This window comes from Tachypleus tridentatus, chromosome 10 (genome assembly GCF_004210375.1).
Source record: "Tachypleus tridentatus isolate NWPU-2018 chromosome 10, ASM421037v1, whole genome shotgun sequence".
NCBI classification, from domain to species: Eukaryota; Metazoa; Arthropoda; class Merostomata; order Xiphosura; family Limulidae; genus Tachypleus; species Tachypleus tridentatus.
Window position 1 is genome coordinate 26,530,563 of NC_134834.1, and position 22,495 is coordinate 26,553,057.

A 22,495-nucleotide genomic window follows, 5' to 3' on the forward strand; every position below is an offset into this window, starting at 1 on the left:
TAAATCAAATTTTGATATACAAAATATTAATAATAATTATGACTGGAGAACAAATTAAATATTTCTGTCGTGCTATAAAACCTGTTTATAAATATAGAAACAGAGAAGTTGTTTTGCTACACGTGTTTATCCCAACAGAATGAAGATTCTATCAGCTGTACTGGCGGTTTTGTTGGCTGTTCCGGCTGCAGTATCTACGGAATATTTCTCAGCAACAACTAGTCTGATCAATCTTTTACAGTCCGAACAAGCAGTAGTCAATGTTCTTCAGGACTATGTGTCAGGGATAGAAAAACACATCGAAGTCATTAAAGAGTAAGTAGTTAATATGTTATTGTGGTTTTTTTACTGAGGACCCATTAACGGTACAAGTTCAGCTCACGATAAAGGATTCATTGCACAATAACTGGTTCAACACCATCAAAGAGAATTAACTGCACAATAAGTGGTTCAACACCATCAAAGAGAATTAATTGCACAATAAGTGGTTCAACACCATCAAAGAGAATTAACTGCACAATAAGTGGTTCAACACCATCAAAGAGAATTAATTGCACAATAAGTGGTTCAACACTATCAAAGAGAATTAATTGCACAATAAGTGATTCAACACCATCAAAGAGAATTAATTGCACACTAAGTTGTTCAACACCATCAAGGAGAATTAATTGCACAATAGTGGTTCAACATTATCAAAGAGAATTAATTACACAATAAGTGGTTCAACACCATCAAAGAGAATTAATTGCACAATAGTGGTTCAACACCATCAAAGCGGATTAACTGCACAATAAGTGGTTCAACAGCATCAAAGCGGATTAACTGCACAATAAATGGTTCAACACCATCAAAGAGAATTAATTGCACAATAAGTGGTTCAACACTGTCAAAGAGAATTAATTGCACAATAAATGATTCATCACCATCAAAGAGAATTAATTGCACAATAGTGGTTCAACACCATCAAAGCGGATTAACTGTAAAAAACGTGGTTCAACAACATCATAGACGATTAATTGTTCAACTCCACGACAAGTAATTTATTACACAATACCTTCTTCAACTCCACAACAGAGGTTTTGGTGAACAATACGTTGTTCAATATCATAGTGACGTATAGCTTTTGATCGATTATCTTCTAATTTAAAACTAAAAGGGAAATAAATCGCACTGTCTTTTCTTCCACAGAAATTAATTTGATTTTCAAACTAAGATGATTGCCAACAGCTAAAGTTTAGTAATATAAAGCGCCACGTGAGATTACTGACAGATGGTAACGCGAGACTTAAATTTTATTATGTCCAAAACGAAGAAATAAAGAAAGAAAGAAGCGAGTCAGTTACATGAGTTTGTGCAAGAGTGAGTTTTTATTTGGGTTAAGAAGATCAAAATAATATACCATGTTTTAAATATATACAGTAAAAATTCCTTACTGTAAAACAGTCCAACAAGAAGCAACAATGTGTTCGTATCTTGGCCTATGTACGTTTGTGCATACTATATACACACGGAATCAAATATACAGTAGTACAGAAAACACGCGTATTATTTTCCTTAACTGAGTATTCTGATAACACCCTTCACATATCTAGAACAGGGGCGCTACTGAACCGCCAATAAAAGTTGCCCCCAAATTGAAATCTGAAATAGAGTTCCTGACCCTAATCCTTTTGACTTTTAATAAACTTCGAGTGGATGAAAATTCCACACGGACTCTAAATTTCCAGAAAAAAACCGGACCGGCATGTCCAGTTGGTTAGGGCCCTCGACTCGCAATCTGAGGATCTCAAGTTCGAATCTCCGTCACACCAAACATGCTAGCCTTTTCAACCGTGGAGGCGTTATAATGTAAAGTTCAACCCAACTATCTGTTAATTCAAGAGTAGCCTAAGAGTTGGCGGTGGGCGGTGATGACTAGCTGCCTTCCCTCTAGTTTTACACTGCTAAATTTGGAACAGTTACCACAGAAAGTTCTCGTGTGGTTTTGCGCGAAATTCAAAAACAAACCAGAGAAGAACCAAAGTAAACAAAGACAACTGAAATGAGTTTATACCACGTGTGCTGTTTTCATGGTAACCTGCTCAGACCAACTCCGTCGTCCTCTAGCTGACCGAATATGTGGCAGAAAAAAACCTCGTGGAAATCAAGAACATTTGTGCTGTACGGAAATTTATTAACATCACAAATAAAAATTCATTGATTGTGAAATTAAGATGGACGTCATTTTGTTTTTCCAATTTAAACAGATTTTGTTTTCATTAAATATTAGGAGAGATGATTCGTGTGCGTTTTTGTTTCTTGTCGGGAATGTTGTATCTTTGTTTCATTGGCCATTGAACTGCTATTACAGATTTATCAACAACAGAAGACCGGTTGGAGAGAAAGTAGACGAAATGACAGATTATATATCCAACCCGATCCAGGCTTACACTTTGATTAAACGAATGACAATCGATTTGAAAGCAGTGGAAGCGAGTACCCAGGTTATGGCTACACCAGGTCAGTCAGGGTCAAGGACACTAAAGAAGAATATTTAGAGGTTAACTTAAAATATTTATTTCCAAAAAGGGAGGGGGAAGTGAGATAAAATAATTTTTTTATAAGACTGAAGTAACCCGTATCTCCTTTCATCAAAACAGGTAAGCAATAAATAACTATTTCACAATTATCTGTACAATAAAAACCAGTGATTATGAGCATGGGCGTAGATTTTTTACACTCGATGGGGGGGGGATGCAACCACTTATGTAGACTGTTCAATTTTCAAATTTGTAATCTCTGATTACGTGAACCTGAAAGCTGTAAACATGCAGTCACAGAGTAATCTTGTTGCCACAATACTTGCATGTATACTTAGGCCTACTGACTGATACTTACGAACTATCACTTAGATCGAAAAGCTTAAAAGCACGCCTATATTAAAGATGTACATTTTAGCTACTGAAAAAGCCTACATCTAGGCCTAATTATGTAATTCGATTGGTAAGAACACGAGAATCACAAGAACAAACACACAATTTGTAGGCCTGTGTTGCAATAAAACAATAAAACAGACCAAACTGTAAAGGGGATGATTATATGCACCATACCCCCCACCTAAAATGAAGGGGGGATGTATACCCTCTATTCCCCCAGGATCTACGCCCCTGATTATGAGTGTCAACAGTAGTTTGATTTTTTGTACTTTGTTAACTTTCGTTTCTATTAGCGTAGAATGATTTTAAATGATTTATTTGAAAGTCTAGTTTACATGCAACGTTGTTGATGGTTCCTGAGAACTCAGGCGTTGTATGTTTTGTGTTATTTACGTGGCATATCAAACAGTACGTAATAAGACATTCTTAGATAAAATTAACTGCATTCTCTCTATACAACCATGACAAATAATGTTTTTTTCAAAGAATGATAGTCATGTTTTATCAAAGTAATATTCTTCAGGACTCGACCCAGTCAGTCAATCTAAACTGTGCATATTACAGTTAGTGATCGCTTTAAAGACGCCGGTTAAAATAGCGCTGACTGCTGTCATAGACTCTTATTTATAGTATTGGTCTTTACGAACTTAATGATAAATATCTTTTTAAGACTAATAAGTGAGTAGTGTCGAAAGAAGAGATCAGTTCGTATTCAGTGACAACCATTTACGAAAATAATAAGTATTACTTTTAAGGACGCTAAGTAGACTGTTGAGTGACGTCACATATCTATATTATTAATGTACATTAGCAATGATAAGCAAATGTTACCCAAATATTCTAAACTGATCGAATGTCTTTAGAAAGTTTCATTGCCTGTAATCATATTGTATTAGTTAATACTGATAAATAATTACACGAAACGAAGATAAAAACTACGTTAATCTGGGATCACCAGAATATGGGACTGATTGATGCCTGTCTATCTTCCGTCCATTCAGATACTGTTTACTGTTTATTTAAAAAGAAGCATAGTTTAGCACATATTAATATTTAAAAGCAAAAGTTTAAAGTTAAGGTAGCGTACATGATAAAATACACTCAATGTGGATGATTATAATGGTGTGTGACGTATAGGAACATAAAGCTACGAAGTAGAGTAAAAGTGTGGGGTAGAATTTTCATCTCTCTATGGTTAATGAACAAGATGAAGTTTAACGCTCTTCCTATTTCAGATTATGTGCCTGACATATCACAACTCCGATCTGCTTTCTACTTACCACAAGAAAGTGATCTTAACGGGGCTGCAAATGCCCTAATTCTTCTTCAAGAGACGTACAAGCTGAACATGTCCGCCATGGTTCGGGGCCTTCTGCAAAGTAACGGTCCGATATCTCCATTTCAAGCAGATGAACAACTGACAGGTAGGCTGAAATATAGGTATCATATTTGTTGGTTTGTGATTAAATACAAAGCTGCACAGTGAGCTGTCTGTGGTCTGCCAACCACGGGTATCGAAACCCGGGTTCTGGCATTGAAGGTTCGCAGACATGTCGCTGAGCCATAGCTGTTATATTGATTGTGAGTAAAATCAATGAACTATATGTAATAATATGTGGGCAGCAATGAATACCATACAACACCTCTGTTCCAAATTACAATATAACTACGAAAAATATATTTTTCGTCTGTGAACTAAATTCGAGATTCTTTTTCTAATCTATACTTATCTCTAGAAGGTATTCTAAAACTCGTGATCCTATCAGAGTATCGCTTGTTTTAATTTCATCTTCTCTATACATAAAGCGCAAAAAAAATCCGTCTTTCTGTTATCTAATTACTTCTGGGTTGCTGGAACAATCTAAATTATTTTAGAATGGCAATTTTTGATAATATGAGGGTTCACAACCCTTTCAATCCCCCATTGTTGCTGTTATTGAGCGTTTAACACTTTTGACGTAAGACACTGTTGCGATCAATGATCATTAAGTAATTAATCACGTGATGAAAGAGGGTAACAAAGCACCCTACCACCACTACTTTTCGGCGCTAGTTCCCCTACAAAATCATCCTGATCACCGGACAGTCTATATCCTGTTTCAAGTATGCAGTGTATACACACTGAATTATTAACGTTTATACTAAAGTTTTGCTGAGATGATAATGAATACTATAATAATAAGTTGTGTTATAAAATAAATTGTGTGATTAGGATTTTTGTGTTATTTATTATAATATCTACCTACACATCTTTTATTTAAGTTTATAACCCGAACAAACAACAGGTACCTCGGCTTGTTCATAATAAAGTAAACGACTATCCTTATACATCGTTAATTTTATCGAAAATACATAATGGGCTCTCTGGGTTGTGTCCATCACTGGTATCGAAACCAAATTTTTAGTATTATAAGCCTTCAGACTTACCGCTGAACCAGTGAGGGTTAAGGAACTGAAGAATAATGTCAGAAGCTTCATCTCAGTTTTCTTCCATGATGATAAAGCAAAAGATTTGAAATGGAATTTAAATGAAACAAAATAACTAAAACATTTTAGTATTCATGGGAAGTCGTTTACAAATAAAAACCATTCGTTGTCCTAGTTAATATCCTGTATGATCATTAAAGTCTGGTTCTTGGTTTAGTCACCCACGGATTATTTAATAACTGGTTTATATTACGAGGTATTATTTAGTAGCTGGTTTATATTCCAAGGTATTGATGAATACTCTGACTAAACAATCTATCAAAGAATTCCAAGGTATTATATAGTAGCTGGTTTATATTCCAAGGTATTGATGAATACTCTGACTAAACAATCTATCAAAGAATTCCAAGGTATTATATAGTAGCTGGTTTATATTCCAAGGTATTACATCATTATTGGTTCTATGGATTGTTTAGTGTGTGACTGATTATAGTGATCGCTGTTTCTACATCTGTTTCTTCAAATACACCTCTGATATACAACACTGTATCTGTAAATTTCTTCCTGCATATTTTAGATTCTTCTAGTCGTCAGTTTATCCTTTATTAAATGTTCTGGATGTTAGTTATCAAGGAATATTCGTTGTGTATTTCGCGCAAAGGTACATCAGGGCTATCTGCACGAGTCGTCCCTAATTTAGCAGTTAAGGGAAAGCACCTAGTCAACGCCACCCCCCGCCAACTATTGGGCTACTATTTTATCGACATATAGTTGGATTAAGCATTATATTACAATGCCCCGTGGAAGAAATGTCGAACAAGTTTGGTGATGGGGATTCGAACCAGAGATCGCGAGGTAAACGCCTTATCCAGCAGACCAAGGAAGGTTCTGCTGATGTGTTTGTCTTCAAATGTTTTAACAACTTCTATATTGCAAATACTACAAAGTCTGAAAACTTTACGCTTCTGAGGTGGTTTCATCTATATTCAATGTATTTAACCATATCTGTAGTTTTCCTATAAACTTCTGTGGTTTACTAGCAGTAAAAGGGATATATTTTCTTATATTTATGTTGTGAATTATATAAGTGGATACTGTCTGTTCTAGTGGTACATGTCCCGGCATGGCCAAGTGTGTTAAGGTGCTCGACTCATAATCTGAGGGTCGCGGGTTCGAACCCCGGTCGCACCAAACATGCTCGCCCTTTCAGCCGTGGAGGCGTTATAAGGTGACGGTCGATCCCACTACTCGTTGGTAAAAGAGTAGTTCAAGAATTGGCGGTGAGTGGTGATGACTAGCTGCCTTCCTCTAATCTTACACTGCTAAATTAGGAACGACTAGCGCAGATAGCTCTCGAGTAGCTTTGCGCGAAATTCAAAACAAACAAAATCTAGTGGTACATAATTCTAGGAAATCGTCTTTGATATGTGACCATATTGTGAAGATAACGCCCCTAAAACAACCACTCTAATATCCAGGATTTGATAGAAATACACGAGTTCATAAGTTTTGTTTTAGAAGTTGAAAGTAGCAATGGTTTGTTTCAGAAGTTTAAATTTATGACTATTTTAGTAGTATAAACTGACAGTTTTATTTCAGAAGTTTAAAGAGGCTCTGTATTTCTTTCATTATCCAGCAAGAGACTGCCTATATTTGGGAAAGAACTCTTTCAACCAAGGCTACTTCGATAATGCCATTGACTGGTTTAAGATAGCGCTAACAAAAGCGAAAGACGAGCATAATATAACAGTCACACAGGAAGAAATACAAACGTTTTTAGATATAGCCGTTTACTCGGTAAGATTTAGGTTTTGGTTTCAGTTTCCCAAAAGGTTAAACTGTTTAGGTTTGTGTACACATTTTAACACAGTTTAAGGCCCTTCTCTTAAATAGCTTCAGTCAGTATAAAAGTGGTAATATTATTCTCTCTTTTTATAATAACCAAAAAATCGCTGAAGAAGAAACCATGTTTGGTTTCAAGGAAATGTCAAACATCTTACACACTTAGTAGAAGATTTATTTTTGAACTTACGTGTTAAATAAAATATTAGTATTGTTATGAAATTAATTGTTTTATCCTATACACCATCTATATTTCTTTTGTCCGTCTGTACGTTTTCTGTTTCTGTGTAAGTTATTCCTATACATCTATTTGGCCTTTTTTATAATGTCGAGACGTATTATAAAAATTATTTTATTTTAAGAAGTTATTTATCTTTTGTTTTCAGTACGACGAAATCATGAAAGAAAGAAAAGGTAGGAACATCAAGTTATAATAAATTTTTTTTTAATGATCATAGTACGTGCTGAAGGTTAATAATTTTTTAACGATCATAGTACGTGCTGAAGGTTAATAATTTTTTTAACGATCATAGTACGTGCTGAAGGTTAATAATTTTTTTAACGATCATAGTACGTGCTGAAGGTTAATAATTTTTTTAACGATCATAGTACGTGCTGAAGGTTAATAATTTTTTTAATGATCATAGTACGTGCTGAAGGTTAGTATGGAAGTAGATTTTACCTAATTATCTGTACTTCTAAATTGCCAGGGAATTAATTCGACAACACTAGAATAGTCTAAACTGATTGTAGACTTAAGTGACACAAGAAAATAATATAAAAACAATAATTCGTAAGAGCCACTCCTCCTAACATCTAAAGTCAGGAAAACAACAATAAAATTGAAATGATGAAAACCTTGAAAAACTGTAATAGTAAAATTTAAGGCACAGCATGTATAAATATTATAAATCTTTATGACTGAAAGCAAACAAATACACAAAAAGTTTTTCACATGCTGTATAGAATTTACCAATATAGTCAGAAAGTGTAGATTTTGTGATAAAGTTTATCACGAAATGAAAACAGAGTAAGTGGACACGACAAAAAAATCTTTCCAATTTAAGTATACTTGTCACAAGACTTCAGTATCAGGCCTATCATATTTTCACATACACTACCCTTATTCAGTTCCTTGGGGCCTTTTTAAGTAGAATACTGTATAATAGTATTTCAACCACACAAGTTAGTTATATTGATTGGAAACGACGTATTTTGCTCAATGAACAGTTCTAAGAGATGATTGGACTACAACAAACACAATAGTGGTTTGAACAATACTTATATAAACCTTTTGTTACAACAACAAAGCATGATTGTAATTAATTAAACCTGTGCTAATATTAGTTAATATATTCCTTATCCAATCCTTTAGTTTGCTGTTTTTTATAAAAAATAATAGTTTATAATAACATAATTCCAATCACATTAATACAGTAGGTTTAATTCTAATGCCTTATTACAAGTATAATCGTACTTTACCAGCTTAATAATAGCAATATTTTCTTTTAATGTTATTAACACTGTTTTTTCCTTGACTTCATTTAACTTCCTTTTCTTTAATCTAAGATGTTTATAATTAAGTGAACATTTATTCGTGCATTTTATATGTTCATTTAATATATCAGGTCATCCTCTAAGTAATGTCCGAAAATTTAATACAGAAAATGCATCATCATTTCTGTCTTTGTACAAGGCTTTAATGACTAAAATATATAGTAGGACATGTATAAAAATGTTCAGACAAATAAAATAACTAACCCAACTCCAATGTTTCAGATCATTAATCAAATAAACCATTATGAAGATGGATGTGTCTGAAGAGCACATTAGGTATATATAATGCTTTACGAGATTAAAACAGGCAATACTGCAGCAGAAACTACACAAAACATTCAAGGTGTTTATGGTCAGGAACCTCTCAATGAAAGAAAATGTCGAAGGTGGTTTCAGAAGTTCAGAACAAGTGACAACAACTTAAGTGATGCGCCACGTTCAGGTCGTCCTGTTGAGTTTAATGATGACTTGCTGCTGGCTACACTTGATAAAGATTGTGATGTAACCTTTGACAATCTAGCACAGAAGTTTAATTAACACATTCAACAGTTCACTGTCAACTAAAACATCTTGGACAGGTGTCAAAACTTGGAAAATGAGTCCCCCTTGAGTTGTCAAAAGTCAACCTTAGAGCAAGAGTGGACATTTTCACTTTTCTTCAATCTCGTGAACGTAACTCACTTTTTTGGACAAGTTAGTGACTGGAATTAAAAAATGGATATATTATAAAAATGTTAAGCATCGCAGACAATGGCTCAGTACAAGTAAACTGGCTAAAGCACAGCTCAAATGGACGTTCATCCTAGGAAAGTCTTGTTAAGCGTTTGGTGGGATATTGTTGGTGTGATCCACTTTGAGCTGCTGCCACTCAATGTGACGATTACATGAGCCTTCTATTGTCAACAGTTAGAGCAATGAAATGTTGCACTGAAAGAAAAGAGGCCTGCTTTGATCAGTCGTAAAAGTGTTGTGATACACCAGGATAATGCATGGCTCCATACAGCAAGGATCACATCTTCAAAGATTGAAGAGCTAGACTGGGAAAAATTTCACATCCTCCGTTTCTCCAAACCTTGTCCCATCTGATTACATCTTTTCCAAAGTTTGCAGAACTATCTTGATGGAAAACACTTCGAACACATGAAGATGTCAAAACTACTCTCTCTACATTCTTCTCCTCCAAACCCCAAGAATTTTATATAAGTGACATTCAGAAGCTTGTGAATCGTTGGCAGGAAGTAATTAATAATAATGGAACATACATTATTGATTAAATAACATTAAAAGCGTTTGAAATCCTTTCTCTTTCACTGAACCTAAAATAAGACATTACCCAAAGGATGATCTGATAGAATGAAAATTCTCTCAGTATCGTGTAGTGCCCCTTAATATCATTAAATCATTAGATTGTAGCTGCAGGATTCCATATTTTTTACTTTAGTTCAGATTAATTAACACAACTTATTCTTGCTGTGGGTCTTTGGGCTTTTAAATTCAATGAAATATAACACCAACTTCTAGTTGTTTATTTCTTATTTCGTAATTTAATGAAATGTAGCAAAAAGGTTTTATCTGGAAATCATGTTTGTGAATTTAGGTGAACATGGTTTGTGAATTTAGGTGAACATGGTACACAAAACCCTACTAGTGTACTTTTAATTTCACATAATGTGAGAAAAGTTAGTAGCGATTTTTTACTCTAGGTTGTAGTTTCGGTTTTAAATGTTGGAAATGTACTAAAACTAGGCTAGTAATAACAGCTTTCTACCTTTCAGAGAATATTTTTTCATCTAACACAGGTGTTAACTGGGAGACCTCTCTACTTGGTGCGAATTACGAAGAAAAGTTTACACCAGAGTTTTTCGATGACAATATCCATCCTACCAGAGAAAATGAACAGTTCAACAGACTGTGCCGCGGGGAGCAGCTTAGGGTAAATACAACGTAAACTGTATCAAAACTAACAACAGCTTAGGATAAATACAACGTAGACTGTATCAAAACTAACAATAACTTAGGGTAAATACAAGGTAGACTGTATCAAAACTAACAACAGCTTAGGGTAAATACAACGTAGACTGTATCAAAACTAACAACAGCTTAGGGTGAATATTGCGCAGACTGTATCAAAACAAACAACCTTCAGTACGTTACAAACACAGGCAATTTTTATATGTACGTTAATAAAAAGTTAAAACACATTGTAATTTTAAGATCTTATGAGTGAAAGTAAGAAAATAATATTTATAATGTGTTAGCAATGTTTTATATTCAGTTTCGACAAGATCTATCGCATGATACCAGTGCTCGTCAGGTTTACTATGACACGACATATATATCCGTGGTGTTGGCGCTACACATATGATCAGTTTTCATAAACATTAGCTGTTGTAGTTTCTGAAATAATAATTATTTTTGTATCTTTTGCATACTAATGACAGAAACCTGATACTTTGTTATTTGTGTGTAAAATATTAATGTGACTCATGTCAAGTTCTTCTTTATAAGATGATTGGATGTTTGTCCTTGGAGTTTTGAACTTTTGTGTAACCTTATAGCACATAAAGGTTTCAAACTGTTCTTTATTGAGCAAGTTTATATCTGACCTTGGAAGTTACAATTTCTATAACTTTTAATAATATTAAGATATTTATCATCGTAAATTACACGTTCATTTCTAGCAATGATTTAACAAAGCCCGGTTTAGGAAAATATATATCAACTACAGGTGTTTGATTAACTTGGTATAACTGATAACTGAAAAAATTCCCAGCATTTATGAAAAGTTAAACGAATAAAAAACACTGATATTAAACTGGTAATTTCACATTTTTCTCACAGATTTTCAAAATGTTGAAGCTGTCATTAAATTAACTAAAAAAACTAATAGCACAGAGATTAGGAATTTAGATCTATAGCGATTTGTGGAAAGGGTTAAAATATAAACATTTAACATATAAGGCCCGTATTCTAAGGGTCGCAGGTTCGAATCTCCGTTACATCAAACATGTTCGCCCTTTCAGCAGTAGGAGCGTTATAATGTTACGGTCAATCCTACTCTCCGTTGGTAAAAGAGTAGCCCCACAGATTGCGGTGGGTGGTGATGACTAACTGCCTTTCCTCTAGTCTTACACTGCTAAATTAGGAATGGCTAGCGCAGATAGCCCTTGTGTAGCTTTGCGCGAAATTCAAACCAAACCAAACTTAACATACAAACCATTGTTTGACTGACACAAGAAAAAGGTAACTTGAGTTTGTGGGAAGCTTGCCAATCAGGATATAATTACATAGTCGATCAAAACTTTTTCTTACCTTTAATTGCGATATGGTTTTGTATTTCTTATATCAATTAAAGGTAACACCAGATTTTAGTTTTGTAATTTTTTTGTTCCATAGTTAAATAAAATGTGACAAAACAGTTTCTAGTTGTAAGGTTTCTCGTTGGTACATTATAATAAACGTGATGTGTGTGTGTTTCTTTTGTTATATCAAAGCCGCATAGGGCTATGTGCTGAGCCCAAGAGGGAAATCGAACCCCTGATTTTAACGTTGTAAATTCGTATACATAGCACTGTACATTAAACGTGATACAACAAACTTTACTCCTGCATTGAGACAAAAAATATCTAAAAAAGTAGTTTTTAACTACTGCAGACCTTATACACTGCTGGCCGAAATCTTAAGGCCAATGAACATAAAGAAAAAATATGCATTGTGTTCTTAAACTCAACCACTTATTTGAGTAGAGCTTCGAAAGATTAAAATAAGAAAAGGAAAAAAAAAACGTTTTTAGCATTTAATAGGGAAAATGTAAACATTATGAAAATAGCCTAAATACTAGCTAGTCAAAAGTTTAAGGCCATACTGAAACGAAGCATTAATCGGTAAACACGTAACAAAATTTAGTCATTTGTGTTCAAGCATTAGCGTTGTCAACATCTCCCATCGACATCTCCTGTGTTACATTGGGTAAAAACATGGCAAAGGCTAAAAAGTTGACAGAGTTTGATCGTGGCAGAATTGTCAAGCTGCAAAAGCAAGGTCTCTCTCAACTGCTGTTGCAAATTTCTTAAAAGACCCTGCGGGGTACCGTTTGAGAATTTCAAGTGGTTAACGCAAGAAAATTTCGCCGGCGTTGAGCAGAAGGATTCGACGGGTTGTCCGACAAGACACCAGCCGATCGTTAAACCAGATTAAGGCCCTTAGGGACGCAAAATGCAGCTCAAGAACAATAAGACAGCATTTATGAGAGAAAGGCTTTAAAAATCGTAAACGTCTTTAAAGGCCACGCCTCCTTCCACACCACGAAACAGCTCGGTTAAACTTTTCTGAGAAGCACCTAACATGGGACGTAGAAAAGTGGAAGAAGGTTTTGTTCTCTGATTAGAAAAAGTTTAACTTGGATGGTCCAGATGGCTTCCAACGTTACTGGCACGATAAGGATATTCCACAGGAGACATTTTCTACACGACACAGTGGAGGAGGTTCCATCATGATCTAGGGTGCTTTCTCCTTCCATGGAACAATGGAGCTTCAAATTATGCAGGGGCGTCAAACAACAGCTGGCTACATTGGCATGTTGAAAAGAACATCCTTATTGACTGAAGGCCCTCGTTTGTGTGGAAATGACTGGATCTTTTAGCAGGACAACGCTGCAATCCACAATGCCAGCAGGACAAAGAACTTTTTTTATGGTGAATAACGTGATTCTTTTAGACCATCCAGCGTGTTTGCCCGAACTGAACCCATTGAAAATGTTTGGGGGTGGATGGCAAGAGAAGTCTATAGAAATGGACATCAATTCCAAACAGTGCATGATCTTCATGAAGCCATCTTCACCACTTGGAATAATATTCCAGCCAGACTTCTGCAAACACTTATATCGACCATCCAAAGCGAATGTTTTCAGTTATTCGCAATGACGGCCGTGCAACTCACTACTGAGACCTCTTGTTGGGCATTTCCTACCCTGTTTAGGACTTCTTTTTGGTACGGTCTTAAACATTCGACCAGCTAGTATTTAGGCTAAGTTCATAGTGTTCACATTTTCCCTATTAAATGCTAAAAAGTCTTTTATTTTTATTTTACCTTTTATTATTCTTATCTTTCGAAGTTCTACTCAAGTAAGTGGTTGAATCTAACAATGCAAAATGCATATTTGTTCTTTATGTTCATTGGCTCTAAAATGTTGGCCAGCAGTGTATGATATAAGTCTCTCTAAAAGGCCCTGTTTACTGTAACACGTCAATATTTTTTGTTACAATTCTGTTGTAAAATTTTTGTAAGAAAAAAGAAATGTGTATGAAAGTTTATACCACAACATATGTGAATGGACATTTATATTTGTTACAATCAAATTGTAAGGTTTACTGCTACATACCAGTCAACATTTGTATTTATTGCAATCACATTGTAAGGTTCACTACTGTCTATACTGCTACATACCATTCAACATTTGTCTTTGTTGCAATTACATTGTAAGGTTCACTATTTTATATACTGCTACATACCAGTCATAATTTGTCTTTGTTATAATCCCATTGTAAGGTTTACTATTGTCTATACTGCTACATACCAGTTAATATTTGTCTTTGTTATATTCCTATTGTAAGGTTTACTATTGTCTATACTGCTACATACTAGTCAATATATACCTTTGTTATAATCACATTGTAAGGTTTACTGTTGTCTATACTGCTACATACCAGTTAATATATATATTTGTTATAATCACATTGTTAGGTTTACTATTGTCTATATGTTAGGAAAGTAAAAACTATCACGTGAAACATTTTATCCTTTTCTTGAGCAGCCTCCGAAATGGGATAAAAATCTTCGCTGTCGATATTTCAAAGGTTACCACCCATACTTGTTGCTACAGCCAATCAAACTGGAGGAGAGGTCAAGGAAACCGTATATTGTACAGCTGTATGACGTCATCAGCGATAAAGAAATTCAAAAAATTCAAAACTTAAGCAAACCTTACGTAAGAATTATTTTTTATTAAAATCCTTCATAAAATCAGCATTTTCTTAAAATCTATATATCCATTTTTCAGTCACACCTTGTAATATTTTCTGTGCAAAATTTAAAGCTGATAAGTTATCTTGAAAGAAAACAGCGCAATCAGAACAAAACCTCTAAATTAATTTGTTGATTAAATTGTACTAGACTAGGGGAGACGTTATAACTAACAATTCATTTTTCAGGTGTGTCTCATTAACAGAGTGTGGCTATCTGTCTGTGTCTGTATATATCTATTTATCTGTCTGTGAAAGAATTTTGGCATTTGATTAATTACCCATTAATATGTACTTACCTCACCACAATGGCGTCAAGTACTTCCTATTTCTATCCCTATATTTACTTTGCAACAATGACGTTAAGTACTTCATATTTCTATTTATGTGTTTGTTTTACAACAATGACGTTAAGTACTTTCCATTTCTATCCATGTGTTTCTTTTACAACAATGACGTTAAGTACTTTCCATTTCTATCCATGTGTTTCTTTTACAACAATGACGTTAAGTACTTTCCATTTCTATCCATGTGTTTCTTTTACAACAATGACGTTAAGTACTTCCTATTTCTATCCCTATATTTACTTTGCAACAATGACGTTAAGTACTTCCTATTTCTATTTATGTGTTTGTTTTACAACAATGACGTTAAGTTCTTTCCATTTCTATCCATGTGTTTGTTTTACAACAATGACGTTAAGTACTTTCTATTTCTATCCATGTGTTTGTTTTACAACAATGACGTTAAGTACTTTCTATTTCTATCCATGTGTTTGTTTTACAACAATGACGTGAAGTTCTTTCTATTTCTATCCATGTGTTTGTTTTACAACAATGACGTTAAGTTCTTTCTATTTCTATCCATGTGTTTGTTTTACAACAATGACGTTAAGTTCTTTCTATTTCTATCCATGTGTTTGTTTTACAACAATGACGTTAAGTTCTTTCTATTTCTATCCATGTGTTTGTTTTACAACAATGGCGTTAAGTTCTTTTTATTTCTACAGCTTCAAAGATCCACTCATTATTCAAACAATGGAAATTACGTAGCTTCGCTGAAGAGAACGAGCGCCAAGTTAGTATTGTTTATCTTTTCAATTATTTTATTTTATATATTGATTGATAGAATGTATACAAAACAACAGACCTAAACAGTGAGATCACATAACACTTCACACTATATGAAAGGTCAATATAGAAAAATGAACGAAGAGAGTAAAACATATACATTCACAACAATATAATGGATTAATCATTTTACATTAAAAAACACGTGTTCTGACTGTTATGATTGCAATAAAAAACATTTGTTCTGACCGCCATAATCCGAATTATACGATTTAGTAAACGTATGATTTGAGTATAATTATAAAGCTTACGGCTTTTGCTACTTTAATCAATTTCTCAATGATTTTTTTTACGTCTCTTTATATTTTATATTTGTTATCGTTAAGGTACCACAGTAACAATAAAACTACACAGTCATCGTTATTGGAATCAGCTGGATAGCTCTTTCATTCATGTCTATTAAACGTATGGGCCTGGCATGGCCTAGTGCACTAAGGCGTGCGCTTCGTAATCTGAGGGTCGCGGTTTCGCGCCCGAGTCGCGCCAAACATGCTCGCCCTCCCAAACGTGGGGGCGTTATAATGTGACGGTAAGTCCCACTTTTCGTTGGTAAAAGAGTAGCCCAAGAGTTGGCGGTGGGTGGTGATGACTATCTGCCTTCCCTCTAGTCTTACACTGCTAAATTAGGGACGGCTAGCACAGATAGCCCTCGAGTAGCTTTGTGCGAAATTCCAAAAACAAACAACAACTACTGAACGTAAGCAACATTAAATGTCACTCAGTAAAATTCAAATAACGGCCAAATTTGAAACGTTTGTCTGATTACTTATGCTTTTTAAATTCGATATTTTGGAGGTCCAATTAAGTAAGATACTTTATCAAACTTCAGAGGTGTTGATTCAGCCAGTTCCTTACTACAACTTGCGACTACAAAAACATATAGGTGGACAAACATCTAACACCGCCCTCTACATTCCGACACTGAGTTACACAACCCCTTTCAAACATGTGGTCAGCTTCCGGTCAGTTACCTCTTTCTTTGTGAACCTGACGATGACCGAAGAAGGTCGAAACTTGTTCGCTCTTCTATGTAAAATATTTTCTCAACCCAAACGAGCCGTTTTTGCATATATATAGGTGGACAACTCTACTCACTATATACAAATGGGTAAAATGGTTTCTTAGCTTAAAAATTCGTAGAATTATAATCTATTTATACAAACAACGTCTAAGCTGCTCTTTCTTGTTGAACGAAATTCCGATTATTTACAAGTTTCGTTCCTTCCAGTAAAATTTTAAAATGTTTCTACATTAATACAAAAATATCCGAGATATAAATTAGTTTTAACCGCTGCAAACCTCAAATGATGTTAACCTAGGTAAAAAAACCGTGTTTACAATAACACGTCAATAATTTTTGTTATAATTTTTTGTTGCAAAATTTATGTAAAAAAACACTTGTATGAAACTTTGTACCACAGCATATATAAATGAACATTTGTCTTTGTTACAATCACATTGTAAGGTTTACTATTGTCTATACTGTTAAATAACAGTCAACATTTGTCTTTGTTGCAATCACATTGTAAGGTTTACTATTGTCTATACTGTTAAATAACAGTCAACATTTGTCTTTGTTACAATCACATTGTAAGGTTTACTATTGTCTATACTGTTAAATAACAGTCAACATTTGTCTTTGTTACAATCACATTGTAAGGTTTACTATTGTCTATACTGTTAAATAACAGTCAGCATTTGTCTTTGTTACAATCACATTGTAAGGTTTACTATTGTCTATACTGTTAAATAACAGTCAACATTTGTCTTTGTTACAATCACATTGTAAGGTTTACTATTGTTTATACTGTTAAATAACAGTCAACATTTGTCTTTGTTACAATCACATTGTAAGGTTTACTATTGTCTATACTGTTAAATAACAGTCAACATTTGTCTTTGTTACAATTACATTGTAAGGTTTACTATTGTCTATACTGTTAAATAACAGTCAACATTTGTCTTTGTTACAATCACATTGTAAGGTTTACTATTGTCTATACTGTTAAATAACAGTCAACATTTGTCTTTGTTGCAATCACATTGTAAGGTTTACTATTGTCTATACTGTTAAATAACAGTCAACATTTGTCTTTGTTGCAATCACATTGTAAGGTTTACTATTGTCTATACTGTTAAATAACAGTCAACATTTGTCTTTGTTGCAATCACATTGTAAGGTTTACTATTGTGTATACTGTTAAATAACAGTCAACATTTGTCTTTGTTACAATCACATTGTAAGGTTTACTATTGTCTATACTGTTAAATAACAGTCAACATTTGTCTTTGTTACAATTACATTGTAAGGTTTACTATTGTCTATACTGTTAAATAACAGTCAACATTTGTCTTTGTTACAATCACATTGTAAGGTTTACTATTGTCTATACTGTTAAATAACAGTCAACATTTGTCTTTGTTACAATCACATTGTAAGGTTTACTATTGTCTATACTGTTAAATAACAGTCAACATTTGTCTTTGTTACAATCACATTGTAAGGTTTACTATTGTCTATACTGTTAAATAACAGTCAACATTTGTCTTTGTTACAATCACATTGTAAGGTTTACTTTTGTTTATACTGTTAAATAACAGTCAACATTTGTCTTTGTTACAATCACATTGTAAGGTTTACTATTGTCTATACTGTTAAATAACAGTCAACATTTGTCTTTGTTGCAATAACATTGTAAGGTTTACTATTGTCTATACTGTTAAATAACAGTCAACATTTGTCTTTGTTACAATTACATTGTAAGGTTTACTATTGTCTATACTGTTAAATAACAGTCAACATTTGTCTTTGTTACAATCACATTGTAAGGTTTACTATTGTCTATACTGTTAAATAACAGTCAACATTTGTCTTTGTTGCAATCACATTGTAAGGTTTGCTATTGTCTATACTGTTAAATAACAGTCAACATTTGTCTTTGTTGCAATCACATTGTAAGGTTTACTATTGTGTATACTGTTAAATAACAGTCAACATTTGTCTTTGTTACAATCACATTGTAAGGTTTACTATTGTCTATACTGTTAAATAACAGTCAACATTTGTCTTTGTTACAATCACATTGTAACGTTTACTATTGTCTATACTGTTAAATAACAGTCAACATTTGTCTTTGTTGCAATGACATTGTAAGGTTTACTATTGTCTATACTGTTAAATAACAGTCAACATTTGTCTTTGTTGCAATTACATTGTAAGGTTTACTATTGTTTGTACTGCTACACATGAGCCAATATTTGTCTTTGTTACAATTTTTGTGTGATTTGAGGACTTGCAATGTAAGTAATTTTATAGTTGTAGACAAACTTTGAATATACCTTTTAGACGAATTGTCACTTGACTAACTTCAATATACAGTTCTTGAGAGTCATTACACAACCAACATTATAGTTTCAAACCGGAGACATACAGTTTCGATGAATTACAATGTAGCTAACTCTACAGTTGTAGAGCAGTTTATAAGGTTAAGTTTTGATGACTTAAGATCTAACTTACTTTATAGTTACTGAATGATTTTGAATATACAATTACCATTTACCATACTAATTAACTTTATAGTCCTACATCAGCTTTAGATATACAGTTTTGATTACTTACTTTAGGTGACAAGTTCAATATACAGTTTTGATGACTCAACTTTTTTCTTTTCTGAAAAAAACATTTTAAAAAGTCTGCTGATCGAGCCAGTTATTTTTGCTACACATTACATTTTTCTCCTTTTTTTTCAGCACTTGGCTCACAGAAGATCAAAATCCACTTGCCAAGAGGTTGGATAACAGATTGAAAATGATAACAGGATTAGCTTCTAGATACAAAAATTATGCGGCAGAGGCTTACCAAGTGCGTGGTATTCACTTTGAAATTATCACTTAGTGTTAGGACTACTTGTACCACTACCGTATTACATTACAATTACCAAACTGTTTCTAAATCATCATTCTAATGAAACAAATGCGATTATCTAGCCTCATTTTTATTATTTCTCTTACTTCGATGGGTCTTATGAATATTTTCATTTATTATAACGAATTCTCTGTTTTGTAACCTTGAAGCCAACTTAGTAATTTTGTTCACACTGGAATCTAGAATCTCCAGTTTTTCTGATTTATGACTAAATATAACTTTTGTTAACGTAAATAATACTAAATAAATAATTTGTATTAAAATAAATAAATAATATCGTATATATTATATAAACTTATATAAAATTTGATACTAGAATTATCACTTACCACGTTAATTTAATAATAATAATGAACGCCATATCTGTTTTTGCTTAATTATTTTTTGATAATATCAATAATAAGTAGACCAGTACTGTGTTTGTCGTATTAAATCTGGCCTCGTGAGTCTTGCTATTGGCTAAAACACCTTATTCGAAACTGGGCTTAGCAGATGTAATATGGTTAACATATTTCTATACAACATTCTTTATTGTCTCTAATAAATATTCAGAATTTTTTCGTAACGAATTTAATTTTCTATGAAATAACAATAATCTGTTCTAAAACTGACTTTCAGTCATAGAAAATCCTAAGTAGTTTAAGTAGTTGAGAATTTTTGAGGGAATAATCAAAATATATATTATTATTTTCTTTCAGAATTTACTTACAACAAGTCATATTTAAAATTAAAATTTAGTACTCTAACAATATCGAAATCTGGCTTTCTCATAGCTGATAACAGTTAGTTTCTAAATTGTAATTTTCTTACGCGAATTTTAAATTCGAAATGTTTAGCGAGTATAAAAATTGTACAAGGAAAATTCACTCAGATTAATCTTTAAAACCTCAAAGGAATCAAAAGTATCAGAAATTAGAAAATAATTTTTTTGGTTTATTGTTAAGTTGTTGTTGTTGTTGTATTTTAGTGCAAAGAAAATAATGAAACTTGCTCATAAGTACTGTTATTTCTTCTATTTAGATTGCAAATTATGGAATTGGTGGTCATTATGTACCACATCAAGATTATATGCAGAGTATAAGAGATAATCCTTTCCAGGTGAGAAATTAGTTTCAAATAATTACTTAATTCGTATTAGGACATTACCAATACGTTTACTACCGATGACTGACAGTAATTATCACTAGCTATATTCTCCTTAGTAAGGAAAACTCTTACATAGAATTTTATGGAAAATAAGCTGTAATGAAATTGGAATAGTTATATCGGTGTGACTTTATTCGTGATTTTCTGGAAAGCAACCTGGAGTATAATTCAGATCGTTATTCAGGTATGACTATATTAAGTATTTTCTGTAAAGAAGTTAGTAAGTGAATATGAATATTTGTTCGGGTATTTTTCCCCGTTCATGATTTTCTGGAACATTCTGCAAAATACCTGAGATAGGTATTACCTTATTGGCGATTTCCATGTAACAACATCTGAACAGTTCTTATGTTGTGACCGTATTTAAAATTTTCCTGGAGTGGTCTATGATCGAATTGGGATAGTTGTTTCATAGTGATTTCTATACCATGTAATTTGTAACGTTATGGGAAACTTTTATTTTATCAAAATATAAAAAAAAATATTTGGAAATTTTATTTCTTCTTCAAAATGTGAAACTAACAAGAGAGATGCGTTAAAATTTGGATTCAAAGACTGCAGTTCTAGTTTAAGCAAAACATCGATATATTTACGTATTTAACCCAAACCAATGGACGGAACTCTACTCTTTCAAGGGAGACGATCCAGGTTCGAATTTCGATGACTAGAACCACAGGAATAGTCCTTTTCAGGACTTTCCTGAAGACCGTAACAGATTAACACCTGAAACATGGGATAAGAATTAGTGAATAATTAGAATCTAGTAATTACAAGGCATTAGTGATTAACTAGTAACAGATTAAGATGTTTATATATTAAAGATAATAACCAAATAAGTTACAGAGGAAAAAATATGTTTAAGTTTCTAAAAAATGTAACTGTTAGCAGACACAGAAACAGTGCCTTTTTAGGTTTTCGTTATGATTAAAAAGTATAAGAAATAGCTTTTTTCTCTCGGACGAGTCTTCAGTTTCTTATGTTACGTATTACGATTTCAAATAGCTTGAACTGAGTTATATTGTAAATTAGATTTAGAAGTTAAATAATTGTCAGTACGTTCTTTAATAGATTGTTTGAGCAATGTATTCATGACAAAACTTTGTAGAATGGACGGCAACTGTGACACAAGTGTAGAGGACGATGTTTCGAAAGTCTTCTGCATTTCGTCTTCAGATCTGAAGACTTTCGAAACGTTGTCCTCTACTCTTGTGTCTCCACAACAGGCAGTTGCCGTCCATTCTACAAAGTTTCAACAATGTCAGTACATATCAAATTTATTATATCTATTAACAAAATTAATACACACATTTTTCTTTCCAAATACAAATATATTTTAATAAAAAATAATAATACAGTTTTATAATAATGTTTAATACAAATAATGATTTATAAACAAAGTTTTTACAAACTTACAAAAAATACTGAATTTTAATGTATCTCAGGACAGATATGGGTATTAACACTTTCACTAATGAAGCAGAGAACAACGTTTCGACCTTCTTAGGTCATCTTCAGGTTAACAAAAAATACCGA

The 22,495-nt window shown here is 33.2% G+C and overlaps 1 protein-coding gene across 2 annotated transcripts in view; it reads left to right on the top strand.

Moving 5' to 3' along the window:
• Positions 1-22,495, top strand: part of LOC143228918 (prolyl 4-hydroxylase subunit alpha-2-like) — a 49,027-nt gene that overhangs the window by 21,192 nt on the left and 5,340 nt on the right. For both annotated transcript variants that reach the window (XM_076460373.1, XM_076460371.1), the window contains exons 2-11: positions 139-315; positions 2,351-2,499; positions 4,151-4,339; positions 6,979-7,139; positions 7,571-7,598; positions 10,541-10,674; positions 14,554-14,727; positions 15,771-15,838; positions 19,642-19,753; positions 20,837-20,914. In XM_076460373.1, the coding sequence (XP_076316488.1) occupies positions 140-315; positions 2,351-2,499; positions 4,151-4,339; positions 6,979-7,139; positions 7,571-7,598; positions 10,541-10,674; positions 14,554-14,727; positions 15,771-15,838; positions 19,642-19,753; positions 20,837-20,914 (1,269 nt within the window). In that variant the 5' untranslated portion in view covers position 139. The remainder of the gene's footprint in view (positions 1-138; positions 316-2,350; positions 2,500-4,150; positions 4,340-6,978; positions 7,140-7,570; positions 7,599-10,540; positions 10,675-14,553; positions 14,728-15,770; positions 15,839-19,641; positions 19,754-20,836; positions 20,915-22,495) is intronic.